The 22,719-nt window shown below is 47.1% G+C and overlaps 1 protein-coding gene across 3 annotated transcripts; it reads right to left on the bottom strand.

The window, feature by feature from the left end:
* Window positions 1-4,760: 4,760 nt before the first annotated feature.
* p2rx7 (purinergic receptor P2X, ligand-gated ion channel, 7) lies at window positions 4,761-22,307 on the bottom strand. Of its 3 annotated transcripts, none has more exons than XM_079251461.1 (13): window positions 22,176-22,307; window positions 21,234-21,381; window positions 21,092-21,163; window positions 18,744-18,816; window positions 18,379-18,475; window positions 17,842-17,922; window positions 17,637-17,772; window positions 17,279-17,415; window positions 17,121-17,211; window positions 11,868-11,933; window positions 10,692-10,796; window positions 10,519-10,626; window positions 4,761-5,472 (listed from the first exon to the last, which is right to left on the bottom strand). In XM_079251461.1, exons 1-13 carry the CDS (start codon window positions 22,295-22,297, stop codon window positions 4,972-4,974), a joined length of 1,737 nt encoding a protein of 578 aa, XP_079107587.1. In that variant the 5' UTR covers window positions 22,298-22,307; the 3' UTR covers window positions 4,761-4,971. The 3 variants fall into 3 exon arrangements, with proteins under 3 accessions (XP_079107587.1, XP_079107588.1, XP_079107589.1); XM_079251462.1 differs by having other exon boundaries at window positions 4,761-5,457; XM_079251463.1 differs by lacking the exon at window positions 11,868-11,933.
* Window positions 22,308-22,719: the final 412 nt, after the last annotated feature.

Here is a 22,719-nt window from a genome sequence, read left to right as displayed (position 1 = left end):
CAAATGAATCTATGTATGTATGTATGTGTGTATGTATGTAGAAACAAATAAATGTATTTATGTATGTTTGTATGCATGCATGTATGTATGTGAAGAAATATGAATGTGTCTATGTATGTATGTAACAACAAATAAATGTATATATGTACATATGTATGTGAAAAATATGAACGTATCTATGTATGTATGTATGTATGTATGTAGAAACAAATAAATGTATGTAAGTATGTATGTATGTATTTATGTTTGTATGTATGTATGTATTTATGTATGTATGTATGTATGTTTGTATGTTTGTATGAATGTATGCAATAATGTACATATACATGTATGTATTTGTGTGGGAAAATATTAATGTATTTCTGTATGTATGTAAGCATATATATATGTCTGTATGTATAAACAAATACATGTATGTATGTTTGTATGTATGCATGAATGAAGACACGCATGTGTGGATGTATGGATGGATGGATCGATGTATTTACGTGGCAAAATATGAACATATTCATCTCAGAATCTATGTATGTATGTATGTATATACATATGTATCTACATGGCAACAAATAAATGTATTTATGTTTGTATGTATATGTGTATATATGCACGCATGAATGTACATATACATATGTGTACTTGTATGGCAAAATATGAATGTCTACATCAGTATGTAAGTATGTATGGATGGATGGATGGACAGATGGATTTATTTATGTGGCAAATTATAAATATATTTATGTAAATATATATGTATGAATGTATATATGTATGTAAGTATCTATTTATTTATTTATGTATGTATATACATATGTATCTCCATAGCAACAAATAAATGTATTTATGTTTGTATGTATATGTGTATATATGTATGAATTAATGTACATATATATATATATGTATCTAGATATGTATTTGTATTTGTATGGCAAAATATGATTGTATTTTCGTAAGTATGTATGTATGTATGAAAGTACATATTCATGTATTTATTTATGTGGTAAATTTGTAATTAATTATGTAAGTATGTATGTATGTATGTTTGTATGTATATGTGTATGTATGTATGCATGAATTTACTTATATATGTGTGGCAATATATGAATGTCTACATCAGTATGTAAATATGTATATATGTATGTATTTAATGTATGTATGCATGCATGAATTTATCTATACATGTATTTTTTTTTGGCAAATATATATGTATGTATGCAGTAACAAATAAATGTACGAAATATGAACGTATTTATGTAAGTATGTATAAATTTCGGTACATACGTATGTATGTATGTTTGTATATATGTATGTATGTATGTTTTTTTGTTGCCAAAAACAAATGTATGTTTCTGTGTATATCTGTCCCAAAATAACACGAACGGTTCTTCAGAACATGATTTATTGTTATGCATGAATAAATTTATTCTTATATTCTCAAGATAAAATATAACAATATAACAAAATAATAGCTGTTTAATAAGAACATTATTTGGTCTCATCATACAAACAGCTGCATGGTGAAAACCTCCAAACTAAACAGTACAACACACATGAGACTCTCCGACTCCTTCCTCATGGCCTCTGTCCTGGTCCAACCAGGCCGGCTTCGGTTCTTCCTCCCAGAGACTGGAGCTCTGCTTTCCACTGCAGTCCTCTGACAACGTGGGGATTTTCCCACAGGAGAACAAAAACACAACGTCTGGCGTGTTTTCCTTCCAGACGGCGAAGGCTTCGTGTGTTCCACATGACAACGGTGAAGGAAAAAACGCCTCCTTTAGATTCTGCAGATGTTTCTCATCTTTCTGTGTTTTACATTTACAACTCAAAGTTTGTGAAATCTGGGGCGAAAACGGTGAAAAAAAAACAGAATTAAAGCCAAACATGTTCCATTCAGACTGAACAGACGTGGCTGGAAAGTCATTAAATATGGACTTTCTCCCACCTCAGGCCAGTCGATTCAGGTCAACAGGAGAAAAAAACATGTTCTTATCATCAGTCGAAATAAAATCCACCAAATGTGTAGATTTATTATGAAATAGTCCAATTTAGTTGTGTCTATTATCTGCAGACAGTTTAGAGCACCGTGTGATTCACATGTCAAACACATGTATACGTGTGTGATTTACATATGTCAACCTGATGTCTACACATGTAAATCACACCTATTAACACGTGATTCACGTGTTTCACCAACATGTATTCTGTGTACTCACATGTTGGTGCATGTGAACCACCCTAACCCTGAACCACATGTGGTTCACATGTTCAACGGCATGTACTCACTTGTATTTAACAGCATGTGTCGACCATTGGTGACTTCAGCAGTGCTGAAAAGTTATTTTGTCTTTTATTCCGTGCATTAATGACGCTGTACAAATATTAACAGAAAGAATGTCACTAACAGAGTAACTAAAATGTACTTTTAACAAAAACGTGATACGTTTTAGTGGAAATAATCAACAAGGTATCTGAGTTGGTTTTTGAATGAAGTATAAATAAGTAGTTTCTTCGTTCAGAAAGTGGCACGATGCTGCAGGCGACCAGCGAACAGCGCGAGGAAGAGGAAAATACGCAGCGAGGAGCAGCAGCTGTCAGAGTTCAGAGGACGGAAAGTTTCTGAGACATTTTAGGAGGAAATCTTTGCTCAGAATCCTTTTCAACGCAATCTGATGTTTGTCTTCTGCCCCCTGGTGGACACATTCCGCACTACAACCATTTAGACACAAAGTAATAAACTGTAAACATAAACAAATCTTTTATATTAAATCAGCCAAAAAAGATTGAAGAAAATCTTTTTTTCTTCTTGCTCTAAAGTGTTTGGAAAGATTGGAAACTTTTCAGCTTCTAAACGTCTTCTCAACATGTTTAATAAAAACTGTCTCATAAACAAGTTTTATTCATTTATTATTAACAGAAAGGAGGCTGAGGACATCAGCTGTCACTGTGGAGGTTAAACTGCAGCCGCTTTTCCAGCTAAACCAGCATAGTTCCAGAAAGTTTGACCAGTATCCACCTGAGTCAGCTGACTTTAAATGAAGTCAGGTGAAAAGTCGTTTTTATGTCGGTAAAATTGCCGACTGTGCAAACATGATCAAACTGCGTGTTTTACTTTCATAGCGCAGAACGGGCTACTCGTCATTTTATGTATGTATGTATGTTCGACCAGTCAGATCAATACACACATTGGTAGTATTGATGCCAAAGCTAGTATAGTGTGGATCGCGGTACCACTGTGATGAAATCAATTTTTTTTTTTTGCAGAGGCATTTTGGAGGCAAAAAGCCAAACAGTGTAAATAAGAAGCAGATTCGGTTTTTCTTTATTTAATTTCTACCGTTGAGTTTTACTGAAACAGAAAATATCAGCTGAAATGGACTTTTCTCCGTACTGCATTCAGTCTGTTAATAAAAATGTTTTTTGGGGCAAAAATCTTTGTGTTTTATAATGAACAGAATTAAAGATGCAAATTTATTAAATAGGGGTATCGTATCGATATCGTATCGATACCGTATTGATATCGGTACCGTATCGGTATCGGGATATTGGTCCTGGTTTCAGACTGATCCAAAGCTCCGCTGTGTGAACCTGATCGCAGCCTTTCTGGTGGTGTGATGTTGTTTCTGCACATGCTTGGATCACGCGGACGTGACGTGAAAACTGTGTCGGGCGAACGGAGCGGGACTGAAGCGGATTCAACCGGTTTTTACTGGAAATTGAAAGAAAGAGGGTTGAGGTCTGGTCTGTTGAAAGGCTCTGAGGAAAAGATAAATCTAAATGTGAAAAGCTGCAGATTTGCTCGATTATTCCTGCAGAGATGATTGAGAGAAACGTCCGCGTGACGGCTGACAAATCTGCGTTTTAGTTGCAATAAACTGCAGGAAAACACCAGGAAGCTGTTAGCAAGCAAAGTGCAGACTATGAGCTGCTCCGGAAAGGTCCGCAGGTCAATCGGATGGACAACGGACGTCTCTGTGTCTCGCTGCTGGGAAAACAGAACAGTCATTAAATGGATTCTGCAGCATTCCTCTTCTTGATACTTTCCAGTTTTGTTTCTTTGTTGTTGGACATAGCGGAAGACAAACTTCCCAGTAAGACCACTTAACGATGGGAGATTCCTGAACTTCCCAGTTTACCACAGTTCCAACTTTTTTCCAGTGTTTCTCTCAATGCAGCTCAAAATAAAACAGAAGTAAACTTTAAAGACCAGAAAAGTTCTGAACAAAACGTCATGAACGTAAAAACAGGCGTGGAGAAAATCAGCCAAGTGAAACGACGAAGACCATGTTTCAGGAAAAATCTCCTCCAGCTGCTGAGATGTCTCACGTCTCCCTTCTAACATGCTTTAAACACGCATGATCCACGCATCCCCCCCCCCCCCCCCCCCCCCCCTCCTCCCTGCAGGTTGGATAGGCGCCCCTACCTGAACACACCTGGATGGAATAAAGACTCGTTAACAGGCTGCAGAGAACCTGATGAGGAAGTTCAATAATCTGATTCAGATGCGTTGGAGCAGGATCACGTCTAAACCAGGCAGGGGAGGGGGTCTGAGGACCGGACTGGAGAACTGACGTATGCAATGGAGCGGAACTGGGACCGAATCAACGTGTCCGGCTGCATCTTCTGCCCCCTGCTGGAAACATTCAACACTACAATACTTCTGACAGTTTCCATGCTGATTATTTTATATTTACACCTTGTTAGGGGCCAAATCAAGACTTCGGATAAAAACATAAAGTAGGAACTTTAACAGGCATTAAAGGTTTATTTCATGTCGGAACAAATGGAGCAGAAGTGGATCACTGCGATGTGAACGCAGCATAAAACTGAACAAGTTGAGAAGCAGATTGTACACAAAGCAGTTTGTCTTTCTGAGGTTCTGCTTCACCTTCTGAGCAAAGCAGACTTCTTATTTCCAACTTGAGGACGGTGTTAGTTGATCACGCAGCAGGGAGCCCCGGATCCACCACGAGGAGCTCACAGCTCTCCATCCGGCCCGGTGGCCGTGAAGCCTCGGTACTGTCCGTCAGGGCTCGGATACTCCTCCCTGATTCTCCACACGCAGCAGCTGGGGATGACTGGATGAGCGCCGTCAGCCGGAAGCCCAAACCTCCAGCTGATGTACTGTCTGTAGGCGCAGTGGCGCAGGGCGGTGGCCTGAACCCCGCCGGCTGGACAGGACAAGGGGTCCTGGTACAGCAAGATGGCCTCCAGCAGGGAACGATGCAGCACCAGCTGCTGGAACAGAGCAGACGAGGTGATGCAGACGCCGTCGCTCCACCTGCAGCATAGCTGCTCCTGAGGCAGAGAGGAGGAGGAGCAGCAGTTGCATTTACACCAGGCTGGACGGCGAGGACGGCGGTTTGTGTCAGGTTTGCGGTGGAGGGGAGGCTGAGCGTCCTCATGGGATCCAACATCTGGCTGCAGCAGACACACAACGGCTTTCTGGTGCGCTGCATCGTCCTGAAACACAGACACCTGCAGCGAGTATCAAAATGCATCTAAAACACATGAAGGATGTTTAAACTCCAGCAGATCTGCGGGAGGCCTGTCTCTCCTCTCCACACTGTAGCGTAAGAACGCAGCGCTGTCACTGGGCTGGAAGATGCTGTTGGGGTGTGAATGTTCTTGTACACAGGTTGGTGTATTAAAGACGCTGCCGGTAAGCAACCACGCCTCAGACTGCATGTCATGGTGTAAAGTCACATCACACGGTGTCAGAAGTGAACTACAGACACCACCGGGATGGCGAAGTTTAATCCACCGAGTGAGTTTAGGTTTGATCGCCCGGCTGAGTGACCTGAACGGAGACAGAGATTTTCCAGTTATCGGCTCGCATAACGGGACAAAGATGGCGGAGTGCAAGTGAGTTCGCTCATCTATTCGATGGGGAGCGGGGCAGAAAAGATCTTCAGCTCTTTTACATTAGTGAGTGAAGATGACAAGAAAAACCACGACGTGATGCGTCAGAAGTTTAACAAGTACTTTATTCCTCGCCGAAACGTCGTACACAAGCGGGCATGTTTCTATCAGCGCAGAGCAGGGAGGTGCGCTGCTGTGCAGATCCCAGGAGGCTTTACAGAGCAGTGAAGCGTGAAAAATATGTCCTGCCCACCGTTGAAGAAATCGTGACCAGGCTGGCTGGATCCAAAGTTTTCACTTCCTTAGATGCTGCTTGTGGGTTTTACCAGATACCACGGCACAAGGACAGTCAGAAGCTCAGGACATTCATCACTCCGTTTGGGGGGTATGCTTTCCGACGCCTCCCATCCGGGATCAGAAGAGCTCCGGAGATTTTTCAGAGGAAAATGGCGGAGACTCTTGCAGGACTTGAGGGAACTGAAGTGTACATGAATGACACTTATTCATGGCGAGAATGAGGAGATCCATGACCAGCGCTTGGCGAAAGCACTTCAAGTCATCAAGGCAGCAGGGCTTAAACTGAACGAACGTAAGCGTAAACTCCGACAGGATGAAATTCTTTCTCACATCCTCAACAAGGATGGCGTCTGTACCAACCCAGAGAAGGTAACAGGGATAGAGAACTTCCCTCAGCCATGTGACACCACCGAGCTCAAAAGGTTCCTCGGGATGGTAAATTATCTGGCTAAATATGTTCCCGAGCTGTCTACAGTAGGCCAGCCGCTCTATGTTAAAGCCGTTAAAGAAGGATGTCGAGTGGTTTTGGGAGCCGGCCCAGCACACAGCTTTTCAGAGAGTCAAGGCTCAGTTGGTCACAGCTCCTGTTCTGGTCTTTTTTATGCTAACAGACCCACTGTAGTTTCAGCAGACGCAAGCAGCTACGGACTGGAAGGCGTACTTCTCCAGCAGCACATGGACCAACGGAAACCTGTGGCTTACGCATCCAGACGACTCAGTGACACAGAGACCAGGTACGCTCAAATTGAACAGGAGTGCCTGGCCATTGCCTGGGCGTGCAAAAGGTTTGAAAAGTACCTATTTGGATTTGACAAATTCAGACTGCTAAACAACCACAAGCCCCTCGTACCCCTGTTTAACAGCAAAGACCTGGACATCGTCCCTATCAGGTGCCAGAGACTGTTCATGAGACTCATGCGCTTTAACGGAATTGCAGAGTATGCACCGGGCAGGACTCTAGCTGTAGCTGATGCTTTGTCTAGGGGCCCAGAACAGCGTCATGGGGACGAGACCTCATGCAGATGTAGCAGCACACATAGATGCAGTCATAAGTCAAGTACCAGCTACACCTCAGAGACTTGGGAGATCAGAGAAAGCACAGCTAATGATCCACAGCTACACTCTGTTCGGGGTTTTATCAGGTCAGGGTGGCCAGAGTACATCAGCGACGTCCCAGAGTCAGTTTGAGACTTCTACGACGTGAGAGGAGAATTATCCGAACTCGACTGCCTGATTGTGAGACGGAGTCGTATTGTGATCCCTATCAACATGAGAGAAATGGTCCTAGACAGGATCCACGACGGGCACCAGGGCCTAAGTGTAGACAAAGGGCTTTACAGTCTGTATGGTGGCCCAAATGGGACAGGACATTGCAGTAAAAGTACAGCAGTGCCCATACTGCACTGAGAACAGACACTCACAGAGAAAAGAGCCTTTACTTCCAAGTGCTCTCCCTTCCAGACCACAGCAGAGATTAGCAGTAGACCTGTTCGAATTCAAAAAGCAGAATTAATGGAATATGACTTTGCCCATGTCACATCATCTCCACACTAAGAGCAATGAACATGTGGAGCGAGCTGTCCAGACTGCAAAGACTATCTTGAGACAGGACGACCCCTACTGACCCTCACGACGTACAGGGCCACTTCCACTGGAGCCAGTCCTGTTGATCTGTTGATGGGCAGAAAAATTAGAACCACCTTGCCTATTCTACTGGACCATCTGAAACCAGGCTGGCCCAATATGGACAAAGTTCGACTGACTGACGCCTCAGCAAAACAGAAGCAGGCGCACGTCTACAACCGCAGATATGGAGTGCAGTCCCTGCCACCTCTGACCCCGGGGGATTCCACACTCACAAAACTGGATGGACAGAAACAGTGGACATTTCCAGCAGCTGTCCAAAGTAGCAGCTCCACTCCCAGGTCGTACATCGTGGAGACGGCAAAGAAGGGTGAGCGTTACAGAAGGAACAGTCAACTTCAACTTCAACTTTATTTATATAGCATCAAATCACGGCAATGCCGTCTCAAGACGCTTTACAGACAGAGAAGAAAACATAATGAAGGCCAATTCATAACAGCCTATATAAGGAAACCAACAGATTGAGTTGAGTCCAACTCAATCTCCCATCCTGAGCAAGCACACTGGCGACAGTGGGAAGGAAAAAACTCCCTTTTAACAGGAAGGAAACCTCCGGCAGAACCCGGCTCAGGACAGGCAGCCATCTGCCTCTGCTGTGTGGGGGGAAGAGGACAGAAAGACAACAGACAACAGGAACTGCTACTCCCGGCCAGGGAGACCTGCTGAGACAGGAGACATACATGTTAATGATGCAACACTGTTATGGGGGGGGGGGGGTAAAAGAAAGAGATAAAGAGAAAAAGAAAGAAGCTCAGTGTATCAGGAAATGTCCCTCAGCAGTCTAAACCTATAGCAGCATAACTAAGGGATGCTAACCATCCCTAGCTATAGGACTTATCAAAAAGATAAGTCTTCAGCCTAGTCTTAAAGGTGGGGAGGGTGTCTGCTTCCCTAACACTAACTGGGAGCTTATTCCATAAGAGAGGGGCCTGATAACCAAAGGCTCTGCCTCCTGCTCGGCTCTTTGAGACTCTAGGAACCACAAGTAAGCCTGAGGGGAACACAGGTTGGTATAAAGAAAAAAGCTTATTGTTGTCAATCCAGTAATAATTGACGTTGAATGTTCTGTCAGCTACCCTGAAGTTCAAAGTTGGTGGTAATAATTTGGAAATGATCTTTAAAGGAGGGAGATGTAATGTAAGAACGCAGCGCTGTCACTTTAAGGAACACCTGCGCAAGGCATGCTGGTAGATGCTGTTAGGGTGTGGATGATGATGTACACAGGTTGGCGTAATAAAGATGACCCCGCTAAGCAAACGCGTGTCCACGCCTCAGATTGTATGTCATGGTGTAAAGTAACACATCACACGCACCAGTCCACCAGGACCAGCAGGGTGGGACGGTGACCTGCAGCGGCGGACAAGCTGCCGGAGTTTACCGCACCTTCAGCACTGATGCCCTGAAGAACCGAAAGAACAAAGAGTTTATCTGCAGACTGGACAAAAGCCTGGAGTCGCTGCCGGCTCGGATCGGCAGGAATGGACCCGGATCGGCAGGAATGGACCCGGATCGGCAGGAATGGACTCGGATCGACAGGAATGGACCCGGATCGACAGGAATGGACCCGGATCGGCAGGAATGGACCCGGATCGACAGGAATGGACCCGGATCGGCAGGAATGGACCCGGATCGACAGGAATGGACCCGGATCGACAGGAATGGACCCGGATCGGCAGGAATGGACCCGGATCGACAGGAATGGACCCGGATCGGCAGGAATGGACTCGGATCGGCAGGAATGGACTCGGATCGGCAGGAATGGACTCGGATCGGCAGGAATGGACCCGGATCGGCAGGAATGGACCCGGATCGACAGGAATGGACTCGGATCGGCAGGAATGGACCCGGATCGACAGGAATGGACTCGGATCGACAGGAATGGACCCGGATCGGCAGGAATGGACCCGGATCGGCAGGAATGGACTCGGATCGGCAGGAATGGACTCGGATCGGCAGGAATGGACCCGGATCAGCAGGAATGGACTCGTATCGGCAGGAATGGACCCGGATCGGCAGGAATGGACACGGATCGGCAGGAATGGACCCGGATCGACAGGAATGGACCCGGATCAGCAGGTTGGAGTCGGGAGGATGACGATGGAGAGGCTGAAGGTCGGAGAGAAGTTCCCAAAACAAGCTTCACCATCTCTGATCTGGATCCTTCCTTCCTCCCATCCTCCCCCCTCTCCCACCCTCCCCCACTCCCATCCTCCCCCTCTCCCATCCTCCCCCTCTCCCACCCTCCCCCACTCCCATCCGCCCCCACTCCCCCATCCTCCCCCTCTCCCACCCTCCCCCACTCCCCCATCCTCCCCCTCCCCCATCCTCCCCTTCTCCCACCCTCCCCCACTCCCATCCTCCCCCTCTCCCACCCGCCCCCACTCCCCCATCCTCCCCCTCCCCCATCCTCCCCCTCCCCCACCCTCCCCCACTCCCATCCTCCCCCACTCCCATCCTCCCCCTCCCCCATCCTCCCCCTCCCCCATCCTCCCCCACTCCCACCCTCCCCCACTCCCATCCTCCCCCACTCCCATCCTCCCCTGCTTGTTGCATCTGCTTTTCAAGGCCACATCCCCACCAGTGGCAGACTGAAGAGCACACACACTACAGAGCCGCCTCCTGTGACCTCAGCGCTTTCTTTAGCCCCGCCCCTGCCTGTACCCTCCCGCGTGGCGAGTACGACCCCAGAATGAAACATGAAGCCTTCCCAGAGTTTCTTACCTTACGAGGCTGAACAGAAACTGCTTTCATGTCTTGTAAACTCTTCTTCTGCGATTTCTTCACCAGTCGCAGCTTCTTCTCGTCCACGTAGGAAACACAGAGGATGCACTGCAACACGGGAACGTTAAAACCGGCTCAGCTGGGTCCGGCTTCTCAGAACCAGTCCCACTTACCTGCTGGCTGTCCTGGACCGACTCCACTTTCTTCTCAGAGTAGGTCTGACCCACTTCTGCAGCGTAACACCGGCTTTCAATAAGCCAATCGAGGAAGAGCGTCGTCTGCAGGTGAAGAGGAAGGAAGGAGGAAACTGTTCTGACAAATCTAAATGTTCATGTCGACATGACGTCTGCCGGTTACCCGGGTCTCTGGGTTCTCCTGGCCTGCCTCTAGCCGTGGGTGGGCGGGGCCACATTGGCATGATCTCTCTTCTCTGAACACGTTCCACTCTGAATGTTCTGCATGTGTCACAGTCACTGAGTCATCCAAGTTTATTCATTATCAGCAGGTAGCTCTAATTCTGTCTTTCTGATTTAACTTGCTAGTTTGTTTGCTAGTGTGTGTGTGTGTTGTGTGTGTATATACATATATATGTAAGTGGGTATGTATGTGCATATACGTGTATGCATTGATCTCTTTCTCTTATGTTTTCTTTTCTGTTCTCTTTCTGTCCCTTTTCTGTCCTCTCCGGTCAGGTCCAGCAGCATAAACTCTGCAATACGAACTATTATCCAAAACAAATAGAAAAATAAAATAAGAATCCAGAAATACAAGGGGATCATTAAATCTATAAAAGTTCCTCTTGGCAAAATAAATTTGCTCAGCAGAACATCCAGAACATCAGTCTGCTGCTTAAATGCTGGACAAGACAATTAAAAGAAAAAATAAAATAAAACATGACAACATCTGAGAGGAAACCTGAACAGAGAAAAGCAGCAGGATGTCGGATTGACAGACATCTGCTGGAGGTGTGTGTGTGTGTGTGTGTGTAATGATGAGCCATCATTACACACATCTGCTGATGACACACATATCTGCAGAGCCATCTCCCCAGCAGGCCGTAGACCCACCCAGCTCTGATCACACGTATAGATCTGGATGTTCCAGAACTTAGCAGACATGCTGGAGATCTAACACAGGAGAGTCCAGTTCTGGTCCAGGGCCGCAGTCCTGCAGGTTTTACATGTTTGCTGTTTTTCATGTGAAGTTATGTTAAATTCTGCAAGCCTTTCCTCTGGTTCTGGAGCTGCAGCAGGAAACATACACAACCTGCAGAGCAGCAGACCGGCGTGGACCCCAGGTCTAATGTTCTGACAGAAACCTGGACGCAGCACGGCGGCAGGATGTCTCACCAGGGCGTAGTAGGACAGCGTGGAACCGATGTAGATGATGAGCTGGATGAAGCTGAACTTTCCCGCCTGGAAAACAGCAAACTGTTGGTGAGGTTCCTGCAGAGCTGCAGGCAGCAGAAAGACGTCGGTCAGGAGGCAGAATGCAGAAAGAAATCACGTTCCGGCCGCAGAAGGCCTCGTTTGGCCTCAGTAATCCTGTTTCCATAAGTCCACTTTACGGACGCGGAGCCTGAAATGTTCCAGGCACACACACTCCGTCTGATCACTACTGCAGACTGCTAGTGGTTACCGCTGCGCCCTGCAGCAAGAAGGTTGCAGGTTCCAGTCGAGGTTCTGTGTGATGTTCTGCCCGTGTGGGTTCCTTACGGTACTCCAGCTTCCTCCTACCGTCTAAACACATGCATGTTGGTTAAAAAAGATGTGAAAGTGGCGCCCTGTCTTGGCCCCACCTCTTGTCTTGGCTCCTCTCCCTCTGGTTCTGATCCTTGCGTAATCCGAGGTTTTTTTATCCGCAGCTTTTTCCACCAACGATTTTCTATCTCTCGGCTGTTTAGCCTCCCGTGGGCTCACCATCTGCGGGAGGAGCTGTAGGGGTCGGGTGCAGTGTGAGCTGGGCGGCAGCAAGGGGCGGGGACCCTGGCGGTCCGATCCCCGGCTGCAGAAGCTGGCTCTAGGGACGTGGAACGTCACCTCTCTGGTGGGGAAGGAGCCTGAGCTTGTGCGCGAGGTTGAGCGGTTCCGACTAGATATAGTTGGACTCACCTCGACACATGGCTTGGGCTCTGGAACCAGAACCCTCGAGAGGGGCTGGACCTTCTTCCACTCTGGAGTTGCTCATGGTGGGAGGCGCCGAGCAGGTGTGGGCATTCTCATCAGCCCCCAGCTTGGTGCCTGCACGTTGGGGTTTACCCCGGTGGATGAAAGGGTAGTTTCCCTCCGCCTCCGGGTGGGGGGACGGGTCCTGACTGTTGTCTGTGCTTATGCACCGAACAGCAGTTCAGAGTACCCACCCTTTCTGGAGTCCTTGGAGGGAGTGCTGGAGGGTGCTCCTTCTGGGGACTCCATTGTTCTGCTGGGGGACTTCAATGCTCACGTGGGCAATGACAGTGAGACCTGGAGGGGAGTGATTGGGAGGCATGGTCCCCCCCCTCTGAACCCAAATGGTGTTTTGTTATTGGACTTCTGTGCTCGTCATGGATTGTCCATAGCGAACACCATGTTCCAACATAAGAGTGTCCATATGTACACCTGGCATCAGGATTCCCTGATGATCGATTTTGTAGTCGTATTGTCGGACCTGCGGCCACATGCCTTGGACACTCGGGTGAAGAGGGGGGCGGAGCTTCAACTGATCACCACCTGGTGGTGAGTTGGCTCAGATGGTGGGGGAGGAAGCCGGTCAGATCTGGCAGAAACAAACGTGTTGTGAGGGTCTGCTGGGAACGTCTGGCTGAGTCCCCTGTCAGAGCGAGCTTCAACTCCCACCTTCAGCAGAGCTTCAACCATGTCCCGAGTGAGGCGGGGGACATTGAGTCCGAATGGACTGTGTTCCGTGTCTCTATTGCAGAGGCGGCCGGCCGGAGCTGTGGCTGTAAGGTTGTTGGTGCCTGTCGTGGCGGTAATCCCAGGACTCGTTGGTGGACACCAGCAGTGAGGGATGCCGTCAAGCTGAAGAAGGAGTCCTATCGGGCCTTCTTGGCCTGTGGGACTCTGGAGGCAGCTGATGGGGACCGACAGGCTAAGTGGCATGAGGTTTCGGCTGTTGCCGAGGCAAAAACTCGGACATGGGAGGAGTTCAGCGAGGCCATGGAGAAAGACTTCCGGACGGCTTCGAGGAGATTCTGGTCCACCATCCGGCGGCTCAGGAGGGGGAAGCAGTGCTCCATCAATACTGTGTACAGTGGAGATGGGGAGCTGTTGACCTCAACTCGGGACGTTGTGGGTCGGTGGAAGGAATACTTCGAAGACCTCCTCAATCCTACCAACACGTCTTCCCATGAGGAAGCAGAGCTGTTGGACTCAGGGGTGGACTCTCCTATCTCTGGGGCTGAAGTCACTGAGGTGGTCAAAAAGCTCCTTGGCGGCAAGGCCCCGGGGGTGGATGAGATCCGCCCGGAGTTCCTTAAGGCTCTGGATGCTGTGGGGCTGTCCTGGCTGACACGCCTCTGCAGCATCGCGTGGACATCGGGGGCAGTACCGCTGGATTGGCAGACTGGGGTGGTGGTCCCCCTTTTTAAGAAGGGGGACCGGAGGGTGTGTTCCAATTACAGGGGAATCACACTCCTCAGCCTCCCCGGTAAGGTCTATTCAGGGGTCCTGGAGAGGAGGGTCCGCCAGATAGTCGAATCCCGGATTGAGGAGGAGCAGTGTGGTTTTCGTCCTGGTCGCGGAACAGTGGACCAGCTCTATATCCTCTTTGGGGTCCTGGAGGGGGCATGGGAGTTTGCCCAACCATGTCTACATGTGCTTTGTGGACCTGGAGAAGGCGTTCGATCGTGTCCCCCGGGGGCTCCTGTGGGGGGTACTCCGGGAGTATGGGGTACCGGACCCCCTTGTACGAGCTGTCCGGTCCCTGTACGACAGGTGTTAGCGCTTGGTCCGCATTGCAAGTCGGATTCGTTTCCGGTGAGGGTTGGACTCCGCCAAGGCTGCCCTTTATCACCGATTCTGTTCATAACTTATATGGACAGAATTTCTAGGAGCAGCCGAGGTGTTGAGGGGATCCGACTTGGTGGCCTCAGGATTGGGTCCCTGCTTTTTGCAGATGACGTGGTCCTGTTGGCTTCATCTGGTCGTGATCTCCAGCTCTCGCTTGAGCGATTCGCGGCCGAGTGTGAAGCGGCTGGGATGAGAATCAGCACCTCCAAATCTGAGACCATGGTCCTCAGCCGGAATAGGGTGGATTGTCCTCTCCGGGTCGGGAGTCAGGTCCTGCCTCAAGTGGAGGAGTTTAAATATATCTTGTTCACGAGTGAGGGAAGGATGGAGCGTGAGATCGACAGACGGATCGGTGCGGCGTCTGCAGTAATGCGGACTCTGCGCCGGTCTGTTGTGGTGAAGAAGGAGCTGAGCCAGAAGGCGAAGCTCTCCATTTACCAGCCGATCTACGTTCCTACCCTCACCTATGGTCATGAGCTGTGGGTCGTGACCGAAAGAAGGAGATCTCGTATACAGGCAGCTGAAATGAGTTTCCTCCGCAGGGTGGCCGGGCTCTCCCTTAGAGACATGTTACTGTCAAGGAGAAGATATGCACAAGGGACATGGAACTGTTAGCTGTGAGCTTCCGTCCATATTATTTACCCAGAGAGTTTACCTGTGTTATTCTGGTAGCGGTTTATATAATACCTGGTACCGCACCAGACACAGCCTGTGACGTCATCAGCTCCGTCGTTGCTCGGCTACAAACACAGCATCCAAACTCATTCATGGCGTTCTCCGGAGACTTCAACAACGTCTCCCTCTCTGCAACTCTACCAACATTCCAGCAGTTTGTCAGCTGCTCCACCAGAGAAAATAAGATCTTGGACTTATTTTATGCAAATATGAATAATGGATCCAGTTGTTCTGCCCTGCCTCCTTTAGGAAGATCTGACCATAATCTGGTTCTTCTCACCTCCACCTACAAGCCCGTCGTTCAGCAGCAACCAGTCATCACAAAGACTATCAAAATCTGGTCTGCTGAAGCTGAAGATGCTCTTAGAGGAGGCTTTGAGGCTACAGACTGGAACGTCCTCTGTGAACCTCATGGAGACGACATCAACGCCATGACTGAGTGTGTGACAGATTACATAAACTTCTGTGTGAACAGCATCGTCCCAACAAGAACAGTGAGGTGCTTCCCCAATAACAAACCCTGGATCACCAGTGACCTGAAAAAGCTGCTGAACATCAAAAAGAAAGCCTTCAGGGATGGAGACAGGGAGTTATTGAGGGCGACACAAAAACAACTTAAAACACAAACTAAGAAGTGCAAGGAGGACTACAGGAAGAAGTTAGAAAGTCAGCTCCAGCAGAATAACCTGAGGGATGTGTGGTCTGGAATGAAGAAGATCACCGGCTTCAAGTTAAAGGGGGACCAGCCTGATGGAGGTCTGGACAGAGCTAATGAGCTGAACATATTCTTCAACAGGTTCAGTTCACCCCCTACCTCCAGCCCAACAGACCACACACCCTCCATAAGCCCACTGCTTTCCTGTCACGCCTCCAATCTGTCACCCTGCAGCTCAGTCATGCACCAGAACACAGCTTCATCTCCCTCCACATCAGGACATCCTGAGACCTCCACCTTGTTTGTCTCCTGCAATCAGGTTAAGAAGCAACTTGAGAAACTGAACCAGAACAAGGCTGCAGGTCCAGATGGTGTCAGTCCCAGAGTTCTCAAGACCTGCTCAAAACAACTATGTCCGATTCTCCAGCACCTTTTCAACACCAGTCTGAGACTAAATAGAGTCCCAGTGCTGTGGAAAACCTCCTGCCTTGTTCCAGTGCCTAAAAAAACACAACCAGCTGAACCAAGTGACTACAGACCAGTTGCCCTGACATCTCACATCATGAAAGTCCTGGAGAGACTCTTACTGGCTCACCTCAACAAGCAAGTAAACACCTTTCAGGACCCATTCCAGTTTGCATATCGTAATGGACTTGGGGTTGAAGATGCCATCATATACCTGCTCCAGAGAGCACAGTCTCATCTGGACCATTCAGGCAGCACTCTGAGGGTCATGTTCTTTCATTTCTCAGTGCTTTTAATACCATTCAGCCTGCTTTGTTATGTGAGAAGCTCCATAAATTCCAGGTGGATACCTCCACAACCACCTGGATCTATGACTACCTCACAAACAGACCCCAGTTTGTGAGACTGAAAGGTTGTGTGTCTGAGATGGAGGTCAGCAGCACTGGTGCACCACAAGGAACTGTACTCTGGCCATTCCTCTTCACTCTGTACACCTCAGACTTCCAGTACAACTCTGAGTCCTGTCATCTGCAGAAATACTCTGATGACTCTGCAGTTGTGGGGTGTATCAGGGATGGACAAGAAGCAGAGCCTCCAGAACAAGACCTCCTCAAGTTAACTATCTACTACAATATCAAGTTTTCCTTTGGGGATTTATAAAGTATTTTTAATTTCTTCTATTTCTTTTATCCTTTATCAACTCTTTATTTTTGTATATTTCTGATCAATCAACTTGATCAGTTTTTCTTCCATCCACAGTCCAGTAGGATCTGGGAGGAGATTGAGATGTGTCCACTCACCTGTCCGAACACCATGACATCAAACCTGATCCCAAAAGCTTTGTAGAGCGTCCGTTCCTCTGTTCCGTTCTCTGTGTTGTACTTGGCAAACCTGATCAGAAGACGTTCAATAAGCAGATTAATCTCATTTTCTCATCCATTTTTCCTCCTTTCCTCACCTGAAGTTGAGGCCGGGGTACAGTGTTCTGTTGCTTTCCTTCTCATCCAGACGCCTGAAGGAATATTTGGGTCGACAGCTGTGCATGAGCCAGTCCAGGTTGCAGTCCCACTCAATGAGAATGCCGATGACGCCCCCCTGTGGCCGGATGTGGAACCACAACACCTCACTGACGAGGACTTTTCTAGACATATGGGCTGTTTTTATCCATCCACCAAATAAGTCCAGACAAACGTAGATGTTTACATGGGAATAAAGTATTACTGTAAAAGTAATCGAGTAAATCCTTCTCAGTTACAGAGAAGGTTTTTTTCTGAACGTTTGGTTTGTTGCTGTTCCAGGGATCCGCCTGCACCCACCTCCACCGCCATGTCTGAAAACGTCTCGCCAGCCTCGCGGACCACGTCTCCCAGCCTGAAGATGGGACACAGCGCGTCGCGTCCTCTCTGGCAGGTCTTCAGGTAGCCATCGCTCATGTGGGGGAGGATGTTTCGTCTGCAGAACAAAAACACCTTAAAACGCCAACATGGCCGAATCAACCGTCGCCATGACGGCGGAACTCACCGGCTGAAGCTGAAGGCGGGAAACCGGACGTTGTTTTTGATGAGAACGGTGAAGTTTTCAGCTGCTGACAACAAAGCTGGTCTGCAACACACCAGAAAACACGTTACCAGAACCTGGTCCCGGTCCGGTTTCAGGAAACGGAACCAGATCCCGGTCCGGTTTCAGGAAACAGAACCTGGTCCCGGTCCGGTTTCAGGAAACAGAACCTGGTCCCGGTCCGGTTTCAGGAAACAGAACCAGGTCCCGGTCCGGTTAAGGAAACAGAACCTGGTCCCGGTCCGGTTTCAGGAAACAGAATCAGGTCCCGGTCCGGTTTCAGGAAACAGAATCAGGTCCCGGTCCGGTCCCTAACCCTAACCCGGTTTCAGGAAGCAGAACCGCATCTTGGTCTGGTTTAGGGAAGCAGAACCAGATGCCGATCATCAGAACCACATGGTGGATCATCAGGACCACATGGTGGATCATCAGGACCACATGGTGGATCATCAGAACCACATGGTGGATCATGACTGCTGTGTTGTCTGAAAAGCAGATCACCTTGGAGGACTCGTCCGGATCTCGATGGGACACCATGCAGAAACTTCACAGGTTTTCTTCATCACGTCAAACTTCACACAAGATCCCGTCTGAATCCCTGCAGATGACAAACAATAACTCTCCTGTCCTCTGCAACCGGACTGGAGGCCTTCAGGTCCTCTGCAGCCGGACCGGAGCTACATAAAGCCTCTGATAGTGGCTGAATGAAATAAAAAGCTTGACAGCAGGAAAATGACTGAATTTAAGCAAATCTAATCTTTTCTGTATTTAACTACTGAAGTACTTCAGTGAAGGAAACTGGGAGTCATTCATCTTAAAAAACAGTAAAACCAGGGACTATTTCCACAAATGTGTAGTCAGCGTACCATGGCTCTGCTGGTCCCACGCTCCTTTTTCACAGTCCTTATCAGTCCCACACAGTCTGTCTTTACGGGGAACCTGAAATACAGACATGTCCTGAAAGATAAATACTCATCTGTGGAGGACAGGGACATCTAACGTGTACCTGCTTTACCATGCTGTGATGAGTTCAGGTCCAAATAAAATGACCATGTAAGGATCAATTCTGCAAGGCTGACAAAACTATTTAGATCTCACAAGTCAGGAAATGCTTGTCAGGAAAGGCTAGTCAGGAAAGGCTAGTCAGGAAATGCTAGTGAGGAAATACCAGTCAGGAAAGGCTAGTCAGGAAAGGCTAGTCGGGAAAGGCTAGTCGGGAAAGGCTAGTTGGGAAATGCTAGTCGGGAAATGCTAGTCACGAAAAGCTAGTCAGGAAATGCTAGTCAGGAAATGCTAGTCAGGAAATGCTAGTCAGGAAATGCTAGTCGGGAAATGCTAGTCAGGAAATGCTAGTCAGGAAAGGCTAGTCAGGAAATACTAATCAGGAAATGCTAGTCGGGAAATACTAGTCAGGAAAGGCTAGTCAGGAAATGCTAGTCAGGAAATGCTAGAAAAGCTAGTCAGGAAATACTAATCAGGAAAGGCTAGTCAGGAAATAATAATCAGGAAACGCTAGTCAGGAAAGACTAGTCAGGAAATGCTAGTGAGGAAATGCTAGTCGGGAAAGGCTAGTCGGGAAAGGTTAGTCGGGAAAGGTTAGTCGGGAAAGACTAGTCAGGAAATGCTAGTCAGGAAATGCTAGTCGGGAAAGGCTAGTCGGGAAAGACTAGTCAGGAAATGCTAGTCAGGAAAGGCTAGTCGGGAAAGGCTAGTCGGGAAAGGCTAGTCAGGAAATAATAATCAGGAAATACTAGTCAGGAAATGCTAGTCAGGAAATACTAGTCAGGAAATGCTAGTCAGGAAATAATAATCAGGAAATGCTAGTCAGGAAATGCTAGAAATGATAGTCAGGAAATACTAACCAGGAAATAATAATCAGGAAATGCTAGTCAGGAAAGGCTAGTCAGGAAAGGCTGGTCAGGAAAGACTAGTCAGGAAAGACTAGTCAGGAAAGACTAGTCAGGAAAGACTAGTCAGGAAATGCTAGAAATGCTAGTCAGGAAATACTAATCAGGAAATACTAATCAGGAAATGCTAGTCAGGAAATGCTAGTCAGGAAATTCTAATCAGGAAATGCTAGTCAGGAAATGCTAGTCAGGAAAGGCTAGCCAGGAAAGGCTAGCCAGGAAAGGCAAGTCAGGAAATAATAATCAGGAAATGCTAGTCAGGAAATGCTAGAAAAGCTAGTCAGGAAATACTAATCAGGAAATGCTAGTCAGGAAAGGCTAGTCAGGAAAGGCTAGTCAGGAAATAATAATCAGGAAATGCTAGTCAGGAAATGCTAGTCAGGAAAGGCTGGTCAGGAAAGACTAGTCAGGAAATGCTAGTCAGTAAATGCTAGTCAAGAAATACTAGTCAGGAAATGCTAGAAATGCTAGTCAGGAAATACTAATCAGGAAATGCTAGTCAGGAAATGCTAGTCAGGAAATGCTAGTCAGGAAATGCTAGCCAGGAAAGACTACCCAGGAAAGGCTAGTCAGGAAATACTAATCAGGAAATGCTAGTCAGGAAATTCTAGTCAGGCAATACTAATCAGGAAATGCTAGTCAGGAAATGCTAGTCAGGAAATGCTAGTCAGGAAATGCTAGTCAAGAAATGCTAGTGAAGAAATGCTAGTGAAGAAAGGCTAGTCAGGAAAGGCTAGTCAGGAAAGGCTAGTTAAGAAATACTAATCAGGAAAGGCTAGTCAGGAAATGCTAGTCAGGAAATGCTAATTAATTAGATGTGTCTGAAATAAAAATATTTTTTGAGGGTCAGAAAAAACATGTCCTTAATAAAAACACGAGCCAGAAAATGTGAATAAGTTTTACAGTCCAGGAGATAAAAGTTGAGAGAAAGCCGCCAGAGGCCAGGACATGCACGGCGCTACATGGTGTCAATTGTTTACACCTGTGAGGATCAGAACCCCTCTGATTGGTTGTGCCACTGTAGACGGCAGAACCGATACATGTTGGTTTATTTAAATGATTCTTCTCGTATTTCTGCCACTTTGACTACCTGGACCTGGATCTTTTCCCCCAGTCTCTTAGTGTCAGAGTCCTCTCCTCATGCACACCCAGTCCCTTCCATGAGCCCCAGTGGGTTGTGGGATTCCTGAAGCGTGCCTGCGGTCTCTGTTTCTGACGTATTTTTATATTTGTAAAACTGAATGAAGCTGTAAAACTTCTGTCTCCGTACTGTGACGTTATTGATGAACAACAAATAATGAAGGCACCTCGGGGCATTTTCCCTGCTTCTGATTCTTCGTCACGATGACGTTGGTCACCACGAAGAAGGAGTTCTTCCCCTGGAAGACAGAAAGACTTATTTATAGTGTCCAGTCACACAGAACCTCCACAGAAAACTGGCTAACCCACCTGAGAGGGTCCGCTATAGTCCACCACATCCCAGATCACATCCCCAACCCCGGGCAGGGGGGTCAGGGCGACACCCTTCACCTTGGTGGTAACGGAGCTCACCACCAGGTCAAACTCCTGGTACCTCCTGTTCCACAGCATCACCATGCTGACGAATAAAAAGAACATTTTAATCTCATTTCCTGATTTGACACGTCCGGGTTCTTCACAGTTCTGGTTTCAGAGTCCTAACAGACCCAAGATGAAGTCAGGCGTTTTGAGACATGCGGACTAGTTGGCAAAGATCTAATAATCAATATTACTACTACTACTAATAATAATTTAGTTGTTTATTTTGAGCAAATCTCTTCCAGTCCATTTTCTCAAGGCTAACAGGCCAATCTCCTCCTGTCCACATAGAAACATGTAAACCTGACGTTTATTTTACAGCAGCGTGTCAACATGTGCTTCTGGACGACAAACACACAAACAAATCCCTGAAGACATTGAAAATGTTTATGTTGTGTTTAATAAATTTATGATGCAATGGCCGTTCCATTTTAGGTTATTAATGGACAAATAATGAACAAAAATGTAAAACCCAGAAGCCACGACGGTTTCATATCATATTTCAGTCATTGTGGTGAAATAAACCCATATTTGGGGTCAAAAATAAAACTTGCACGAAGAACTTTAGTTTTATATCCCCAGAAAAATTCATCAATTATATTTAAAACCTTCTCGGTCCAGATTAATAACCTCAAATAAAGCACCAAACGCTTTATTTTCTGGACTTTTTATGAATAAATCGTGAGAAATCGGATAAAAATGAAATAAAAAATCTCGTATTTTAAACGAACACGTTTATTTTCTGAGGATGTTTATGAATAAAGATGTTTCAGCAGATCTCCCAGTTCCTCCCAGTTTGTCCCAGTTCCTCCCAGATCAAGCTGCTTCACTCACCAGATGAAAACCAGGATGACTCCGTTCAGGCTCCACTTCAGGCAACCGAGCCGGACCGAGTGGATCCGGACCAGCTTGTTGGTCTGGTACTGACACAGCCCGAACCGGTCGCAGTTCGGCATGTCGGCCCGGATTCCTGCATCCAAATGTCGGACTGTGAAGGAGGAAGTTCTGCGTTTCTTCCTGTGGAGGGTCACATGTCCCCAAGTCCCGCAGCTGATTTCTTTTTATCATTTATTTATTTATTTATTTATTTATTACAAAGAGAGAATTTATCAGTTTACTTTCAGCGTACAAACATAATAAAAACCATTATAGAAATGTTTAAACACAGATCTTGTTCATTATGTTTACATTTCTGGATATAAAATGTTGCTGATATAATGAACAGATTTATTATGAAAAATAAATCTTTCCTTTTTGTTCTAAAGAAGGAAAATCCAACATCTTCCTGTTTCAGACAGAAGTCCTGTAGAGTTTCCAGGTGGTGAAGGAGCAGAAGTCCTGTAGAGTTTCCAGGTGATGAAGGAGCAGAAGTCCTGTA

Source organism: Telmatherina bonti (assembly GCF_933228915.1).
Source record: "Telmatherina bonti genome assembly, chromosome: 13".
In the NCBI taxonomy this organism is placed as follows: Eukaryota; Metazoa; Chordata; class Actinopteri; order Atheriniformes; family Telmatherinidae; genus Telmatherina; species Telmatherina bonti.
The sequence above is the reverse complement of the archived record's forward strand: the minus strand, read 5'-3'. Positions and strand labels throughout refer to the sequence as shown.